The 9,206-nt window shown below is 40.0% G+C and overlaps 1 protein-coding gene across 2 annotated transcripts in view; it reads left to right on the forward strand.

Annotated features, from left to right (window-relative positions):
- Positions 1-8,749, forward strand: part of LOC110530909 (fibronectin type III domain-containing protein 1) — an 87,488-nt gene extending 78,739 nt beyond the window's left edge. For both annotated transcript variants that reach the window (XM_090243392.1, XM_090243393.1), the window contains 5 exons: positions 3,361-3,440; positions 3,604-3,633; positions 4,402-4,563; positions 6,011-6,133; positions 6,381-8,749. In XM_090243392.1, coding sequence (XP_090099518.1) covers positions 3,361-3,440; positions 3,604-3,633; positions 4,402-4,563; positions 6,011-6,133; positions 6,381-6,496 — 511 coding nt within the window. In that variant the 3' untranslated portion in view covers positions 6,497-8,749. The remainder of the gene's footprint in view (positions 1-3,360; positions 3,441-3,603; positions 3,634-4,401; positions 4,564-6,010; positions 6,134-6,380) is intronic.
- The last annotated feature ends 457 nt before the right edge of the window (positions 8,750-9,206 follow it).

Raw genomic sequence — 9,206 nt, forward strand, 5'->3', positions numbered from 1 at the left:
TTAAATAACACTATTCCTCCATTAAAGGTGTTTCAAGCGGATCCATCCCTTTTTTTCAATTTTTGCCAAAAATGACATACCCAAAACTGCCTGTAGGATATGCATTTTCTTGGTACCATTTGAAAGGAAACACTTTGAAGATTGTGGAAATGTGAAAGCAATGTAGGAGATTATAACACAATATACAATGGAAGTCAGAAGTTTACATACACCTTAGCCAAATACATTTCAACTCAGTTTTTCACAATTCCTGACATTTAATCCTTGTAGAAATTCCCGGTCTTAGGTCAGTTAGGATAACCAGTTTATTTTAAGAATGTGAAATGTCAGAATAATAGAAGAGAGAATGATTTATTTCAGCTTGTATTTCTTTCATCACATTCCCAGTGGGTCACAAGTTAACATACACTCAATTAGTATTCGGTAGCATTGCCTTTAAATTGTTTAACTTGGGTCAAACGTTTCGGGTAGCCTTCCACAAGCTTCCCACAATAAGGTGGGTGAATTTTGACCCATTCCTCCTGACAGAGCTGGTGTAACTGGGTCAGGTTTGTAGGCCTCCTTGTTCGCACACACGTTTTAAGTTCTGCCCACAATTTTTCTATAGGGTTGAGTTCAGGGCTTTGTGATGGCCAATTCAATACCTTGACTTTGTTGTCATTTTGACCCAACTTTGGAAGTATGCTTGGAGTCTTTGTCCATTTGGAAGACCCATTTGCGACCAAGCTTTATCTTCCCGACTGATGTCATGAGGTGTTGCTTCAATATATCCACATAATTTTATTTTCTTATGGTGCTATCTATTTTGTGAAGTGCACCAGTCCCTCCTGCAGTAAAGCACCCCCACAACATGATGCTGCCACCCCTGTGCTTCATGGTTGGGGTGGTGTTCTTCGGCTTGCAAGCCTCCCTCTTTTTCCTCTAAACATAACAATGGTCATTATGGCCAAACAGTTCTATTTTTGTTTCATCAGACCAGAGGACATTTCTGCAAAAAGTATGATCCTTGTCCCCATGTGCCATTGCAAACCGTAGTCTGGCTTTCTATGGCGGTTTTGTAGCAGTGGCTTCTTCCTTGCTGAGGGCCTTTGAGGTTATATCGATATAGGACTCGTTTTACTGTGGATATAGATACTTTTGTACCTGTTTCCTCCAGCATCTTCACAAGGTCCTTTGCTATTGTTCTGGGATTGATTTGCACTTTTCACACCAAAGTACATGAATCTCTAGGAGACAGAACGCATTTCCTTCCTTTGCGGTATGACGGCTGCGTGGTCCATGGTGTTTATATTTGCGTACTATTGTTTGTACAGATGAACGTGATACCTTCAGGCGTTTGGAAATTGCTCCCAAGGATGAACCAGACTTGTGGAGGTCCACAAATTTTTTTCTGAGGTCTTGACTGATTTCTTTTGTTTTTCCCATGCTGTCAAGCAAAGAGGCATGGGAAATAGGCCTTGAAATACATCCACAGGTACACCTCCAATAGACTCAAATGATGTCAATTAGCCTATAAGAAGCTTCTAAAGCCATGATATAATTTTCTGGAATTTTCCAATCTGTTTAAAGGCACAGTCAACATAGTGTATGTAAACTTATAATTCACTGTATTACAATTCCAGTGGTTCATAAGTGAAATAATTTGTCTGTAAACAATTGTTGGAAAATGACTCTTTGTCATGCACAAAGTAGATGTCCAAACCGACTTGCCAAAACTATAGTTTGTCAACAAGAAATTTGTGGAGTGGTTGAAAAACGAGTTGTAATGACTCCAACCTAAGTGTATGTAAACTTCCAACCTCAACAGTATCTGGTAAAAGATAATATAAAGAAAAAAACAACCGTACTTTTGTATTTCTTCATACCATCATTTTTGAAATGCAAGAGAAAGGCCTTTCTTTATGTGTTGTTCCAGCCCAGGTGCAATTTAGGGTTTGTCCACTAGATGGTAGCAGTGTATTTGCAAAGTTTTAGACTGATCCAATGAATCATTGGTTTTCTGTTCAAAATTTTGTATCAAGACTGCCCAAATGTTCCGATTTTGTTTATTAAAAACTTTTCATTTTCAAAATGGTGCACTCTCCTCAAGCAATAGCATGGTATTCTTTCACTGTAATGGCTACAGTGAATTGGACAGTGTAGTTAGATTAACAAGAATTTAAGCTTTCTGCCAATATCAGATATGTCTATGTCCTGGGAAATGTTCTTGTTACTTATAACCTCATGCTAACCGATCCCGAATAAGTTTTAATTGAAACATTAACAAAGTGTTCTTCCTACCAAAGTTTTAGTAAAAAGCTCAGGGATGGGGCTGGAGAAATGCAACCTATCTCAAATCCATAGACTATGCTAAGGACTGACCAGCCATGATATAAAAATTATAGGTTTAACCATGTTTTTAGGTTGTTCACATTTACTTTGTTTACAAACATTGCATTAAAACAAGCTTATATTCTGGGTTCTGGTGGGGTAAAAAAGTTAAACTAAAGTAATGATGAAAAATACATTATATTCTTCAAGAATCAATGGGCACATGTACATTTATAAATCCAAAAATTGATGTAGAATTGAATTGCGTAAAATCATTCCCCGGTCCTGCATTTGGGCTTTTTAGTTGTGGTCACTTTAGTTCCACCAGGGGAAACATTGCTACTGCTAACACCATGTTAACACCATCTTTCACATGTGGGGAGAATAACATTATTTCAACCCCACATGTGAACTTGCAATTCAATATGTGAAAAATGTATTTTCGCATGTGAAAGTTTTCTTACATGTGAAACTCCACATTTTATTTTCATTTTCAGATGTGGAATTGCAAGTTTGCATGTGAAAATAAATTTTAAAAAATATTTTGCAGTTTCACATGTTAAAACATTTAACTTGATCAAATGTGATTTTAAAATTTGAAACTGCAAAATTGACATTTTGTTTTTTTGTAAGGGCAGAACTCAGTCAGGAGGGACATTGTGTCATAGAAAAGCTCTCAGTGAGAAATTGCTGACTTGAGGACTTTTTTCTCTTCCTCCCTCCCTCCCTTCCCTCACTCCCCCACGTTCAATCTACTCCATTCCCCTTCTTTCTTTCTCTCTCTCTCTCTCTCCCTCCTTCTGTCACTCCCTTTATCCCTCTTCACACATGCCAAATTACCATTTTATTGCGTTCTGCTCACTTTAGATTCATAAGAACATAAAAACAGTCTTCTCTTAATTCTACGAGTGCTGCCTCCCTTCCGGACATCTGTTCTAGTCATTAGAGTATAAATACCTTTCATGTGGCAACAGAGTCCTGTCTAAATGACTCTTTAACTACTAGATTAATGACTATACACACACTCTGTTTTGTCTTATTTTACCTCAGGTACTACTTCAAAGTGCAGGCGAAGAATGTCTTTGGGCTGGGACCGGTCAGCGATACAATCACCTATGTCACTGAGTCAGGTCTGTATGAGTATTAGGTCAGGTTAATAGGGTCAGTTTTACTTTGTGCCTGGGCTAGGCCACATCTACCTGAGTTGTCTGTATCCTCCCATTTTTAGTTGATGTATAAATTCAGTCCCAGTTCATGTCTCTCATTTAAACACATTTTAAAAATCTTTTTCAGACGACCCTCTTCTTATTGAACGACCACCTGGTGAGTGGTATCGATATTTCTCATATATTACTCAAAACTTGTTGGCTTATACTCTAGTCCAGACCAACATTGCTTCAGATCATTTGAAGAAACCCAAAATGACAGCTGGAGTGAGCTTGTGAGGAGTTAACAGTCTGTGGAGAGACATACATACGGTTGCATACAAATACACTTACATTTACTGGACTTGGCAGACAGCCATAGTGGTAAAACAATGTCAAAGTAGAGTTTTGGTATTCATTGTTTTTAATTGAGAGAGTCAGTCAGGTATTTCAAAGAGGAGGGACAAGGGCACAGGCACTGGTTCCCTCCTCAACCCTCTCTCACCCTTCCCCCTCCCCCGGGTGCTATGCACAATGAGTGGAGGTGATTTACTGTGTATCTGAATAGGAGAGACTGGCATAGTGCACACTGTCAGTAAAGGGGTTGTAAAGGAGTTGAGTGTAGTTAGTCATGACTAGCTTTGTGAGAACTGACAGGTTGAGTGTAGGTACTAATGACTAGCTTTGTGAGTGTAGCATTGTCAAGCACTCTGTCAGATAGAGGAACTGTCATTAAAGATATGCTGAACGCTTAACCTCAACCGTTTTGTAGTATTGTAATATATGCCACTTTTATCCCGTGACTTTCTGTAAAGTGAATGCATAGATTTTAGTATATGTGACCCCAAAAGAGATCAAACCCACAACCCTGGCCTTGCTAGAGCCACGGTCTTACCAAATTAGCTACACAGGACAGTCTCCTGTTAATTGCCCCCCTCCCCCACAGGTGGAGAGCCTATCTGGATCCCATTTTCCTTCCGATACAACCCCCAGCACAGTGCCTGTAAGGGCAGCCAGTACGTCAAGAGGACATGGTACAGAAAGTTTGTAGGTGTGGTCCTCTGCAACTCACTGAGATACAAGATCTTCATGGGAGATGGGCTAAAAGGTACTACTGCTGTAACTTCCCCCTCTCCTCTCTTCCTTTATCAACACAGAATAAAAATAATACGCAGCATGTCAAGTTTTGGTCCCATGGTTCATGAGCTGAAATAAGAGATCCCAGAAATGTTCCATATGCACAAAAGCTTATTTCTCTACATCCCTGTTAGTGAGCATTTCTCCTTTGCCAAGATACTCCATCCACCTGACAAGTGTGGCATATCGATTAAACAGCACGATCATTACATAGGTGCACCTTGTGCTGAAGGACAATAAAAGGCCACTCTAAAATGTGCAGGAATGTCCACCAGAGCTGTTGCCAGAGAATTAATTGTTCATTTCTCTACCATTAACCTTCTCTAACGTTGTTTTAGAGAATTTGGCAGTAATCCCATCCAGCCTCACAATCGTGTATGGCGTCGTGTGGGCAAGTGTTTGCTGATGTCAGCGTTGTGAACAGAGTGTCCCATTGTGGCGGTGGGGTTATGGTATGGTCAGGCATAAGCTATGAACACAATTGCATTTTATCGATAGCAATTTGAATGCACAGATATACCGTGACAAGATCCTGGGGCCCGTTGTTGTGCCATTCATCTGCCGCCAACACCTCATGCTTCAGCATGATAATGGACGGCCCCGTGTCGCAAGGATCTGTACACAATTCCTGTAAGCTGAACATGTCCCAGTTCTTCTATGGCCTGCATACTCACCAAACATGTCACCAATTGAGCATGTTTGGGATGCTCTGGATCGACATGTTGGTCAGCGTGTTCCAGTTCCCGCCAATATCCAGCAACTTCACACATCTATTGAAGAATAGTAGGACAACATTCAACAGGTCAACCAATAGCCTGATCAACTCTATGCGAAGGAGATGTGTCGCGCTGAATGAAGCAAATGGTGGTCACACCAGATACTGACTGGTTTTCTGATCCATGCCCCTACCTTTTTTAAGGTATCTGTGGCCAACAGATATATATCTGTATTCCCAGTCAGGTGAAATCCATAGATTAGGGCCTAATGCATTGATTTAAATGGACTGATTTCCTTATATGAACTGTAACTCAGTAAAATCTTTGAAATTGTTCCATGTTGTGCTTGTATTTTTGTTCAGTATACTTCTCTCTTTCTCTCTCGGCTCAAGTCTTTTCTCAATTGAAGTAGCTTTACGATTACTCCTGATATTCCTCTTTCTATTAATAACCTCTTAACCACCGTCTCTCCCTCTTCTGCTTTCCCTTCCTTCACTAACACCCATTTTGCGCTCTCTCTCTCTCCCTCTCTCTACATTTCTCTTAATCACACTTTCTCTCCCTCTTTCTCTTCTACATGTTGTGTTTGATAATTTTTGGGAATATGTGGTAGCCGACCAGGCTCTGTCGCATTACTTAATAGAATATTGTTTGAGAGTGTGTTCTGTTATTAAGCTTTGACTGCTCTTTCTCGCCCTCCAGAAACATTCTACAGTATAGCAGACACATTCGGTCATGGGGAGGACCACTGCCAGTTTGTAGACTCTTACCTAGATGGGAGGACAGGCTCCCCCAACCTCTCAATGCATCTGCCAACAGCACAAGGTACATTTTTTTTAATAATAATCAAACTTCCAGAATTCATCACGCGCCTACAGCCTTTTGTAGGATTGTTTTCATAGTATTCAGTAAATAAATATTCTCACAGATTAAGTTCCAGAGTCTTGATTATATACAACCTCAATATCCATGCTCTAGAAACAGTCAGAATCATCTAACGAAGCATTATAAATGTTGTGGTACGTCCATTCATAATGCATTATAATAATTTGTCCTGTCTGCCCCTGTGCAGGTTACTATCGCTCATACAGGCAGGAGCCAGTGAACTTTGGACCTATCGGCCGGCGTACGCCACATCTCTTCGGAGGATGGTATGAGTGCGGGGTGCCCATCCCTGGCAAGTGGTAACACAGGGGGTCACAAAGAGTACGTCATCGAGGGCAACCCAACTCCACCCTGCTGCAGCCTTTCTCATGCTGTTACTGACCCCGCCCCCTGGAGATAAACTGTTGCTAACCACAGCAGAAAGACAACAACATTCCAAATGTATACTACTTCAGATTGAAGAGAATATAATACTTTAAACAACAATTTATATTTTCATGTATTCATTAACATGCACTTTTATAAAAGCAGTCTGTATATGAGGGAGGAAAAGCATGTACAGTGGCTTGCGAAAGTATTCACCCCCCTTGGCATTTGTCCTATTTTGTTGCCTTACTACCTGGAATTAAAATGTATTTTTTGGGGGGTTTGTATCATTTGATTTACACAACATGCCTACCACTTTGAAGATGCACAATATTTTTTATTGTGAAACAAACAAAAAAATGGAAAACTTGAAAATGTGCATAACAATTCAAAGTCAATACTTTGTAGAGCCACCTTTTGCAGCAATTACAGCTGCAAGTCTCTTGGGGTATGTCTCTATTAGCTAGGCACATCTAGCCACTGGGATTTTTTTGCCCATTCTTCAAGGCAAAACTGCTCTAGCTCCTTCTAGTGGGATGGGTTCCGCTGGTGTACAGCAATCTTTAAGTCATACCACAGATTGGATTGAGGTCTGGGCTTTGACTAGGACATTCCAAGACATTTAAATGTTTCCCCTTAAACCACTCAAGTGTTTCTTTAACGGTATGCTTAGGGTCATTGTCCTGCTAGAAGGTGAACCTCCGTCCCAGTCTCAAATCTCTGGAAGACTGAAACAGTTTCCTCAATAATTTCCCTGTATTTAGCACCATCCATCATTCCTTCAATTCTGACCAGTTTCCCAGTCCCTGGAGATTAAAAACATCCCCGCAGCATGATGCTGCCACCACCATGCTTCACTGTGGTGGTGTTCTCACGGTGATGAGAGGTGTTTGCTCCAGACATAGCGTTTTCCTTGATGGCCAAAAAGCACAATTTTAGTCTCATCTGTCCAGAGCACATTCTTCCATGTGTTTGGGGAGTCTTCCACATGCCTGTTGGCGAACAAGCAATGGCTTCTTTCTGGCCACTCTTCCGTAAAAGCCCAGCTCTGTGGAGTGTAAGGCTTAAAGTGGTCCTATGGACAGATACTCCAATCTCCACTGTGGATCTTTGCAGCTCCTTCAGGGTTATCTTTGGTCTCTTTGTTGCCTCACTGATTAATGCCCTCCATGCCTGGTCTGTGAGTTTTGGTGGGTGACCCTCTCTTGGCAGGTTTGTTGTGGTGCCATATTCTTGACATTTTTGAATAATGGATTTAATGGTGCTCCGTAGGATGTTCAAAGTTTCTGATATTTTTTTATTACCCAACACTGATCTGTACTTCTCCACAACTTTGTCCCTGACCTGTTTGGAGAGCTCCTTGGTCTTTATGGTGCCGCTTGCTTGTTGGTGCCCCCTTGCTTAGTGGTGTTGCAGACTCTGGGGCCATTCAGAACATATATGTGACAGATCATGTGACACTTAGATAGCACACAAGTGGACTTTATCTAACTAATTATGTGACTTCTGAAGGGAATTGGTTGCACCAGATCTTATTTATAGTATAGTCTAAAAAATGTAGAATGTTTTTAAACAAGTCCTTTTTTTCATTTCACTTTACCAATTTGGACTATTTTGTGCATGTCTATTACATGAAATCCAAATTAAAATACATTTAAATGACAGGTTGTAATGCAACAAAATTGGAAAAATGCTAAGGGGGATGGATAAGGGGGATGGATACTTTCGCAAGGCACTGTATTGCTATTGCTTAGTTTAACTTTTGTCTTCCAGATCAGAAAGTGTCCTTGTTTATTCCCATTCCCAACTATTGCCGAGTCAGCCCCTGGCATTATTTATCTCATCAAAGTGCACCTGTGATTATGATATCACTAATGAAATGGAGATCATGTAAAAGACCAAAGCACAAACTGAACAGTACTAATGGGAGCTAAGGGTTTGTATGTGTGTTTATTATTAATCAAGATATTTGGTTCATAACAGTAGTATGATAGAGTAATGGCTTTTGACAACTACTTTTGGTGTCAGTTGTTTTCTTGAACATACATAGTGTTTTTATACTCTTTGGTATTTACGAGACGATATGAGAAGTTGGTGTGGAAGTGTTGTATGTATACGGACATTGAAAAAAAATACCTAATATTTGCTCAGGAATGGTTGGACATTGAATAAAGGTGCTATGGAAACCAAGGACCCCCTAAACAGTTCATTTGTTCAGTGAGGATATCTGAATGGCCACATTTAATGTCACATACAGTGTATTGTTTCCACGTGTAGGGAAACTCAAACTGTCAAAACCTGAGCGAATATATTCAGTTTCAGTTTTACTTGTTCAATTTAGTTTCATAACCTGACAAAACTATGTATTACACATTAAGGGACATACAGTGCCTTCGGAAAGTATTCAGATCTCTTGAACGTTTTCCACATTTTGTTACAGCCTTATTCTAAAATGGATTTAAAAAAATCCTCAGCAATCTACACACAATACCCCATAATGATCAAGTGAAAACAGGTTTTTAGAAATTTTAGCAAATTTAAAATAAATAAAAAATCAAACAGAAATACCTTATATGCATAACTATTCAGACTCTTTGCTATGAGACTCGAAATTGAGCTCAGGTACATATTGTTTCCGTTGATAATC

The sequence above is a fragment of the Oncorhynchus mykiss genome, chromosome 8 (genome assembly GCF_057628025.1).
Source record: "Oncorhynchus mykiss isolate SJ-2025 chromosome 8, ASM5762802v1, whole genome shotgun sequence".
Classification (NCBI taxonomy): Eukaryota; Metazoa; Chordata; class Actinopteri; order Salmoniformes; family Salmonidae; genus Oncorhynchus; species Oncorhynchus mykiss.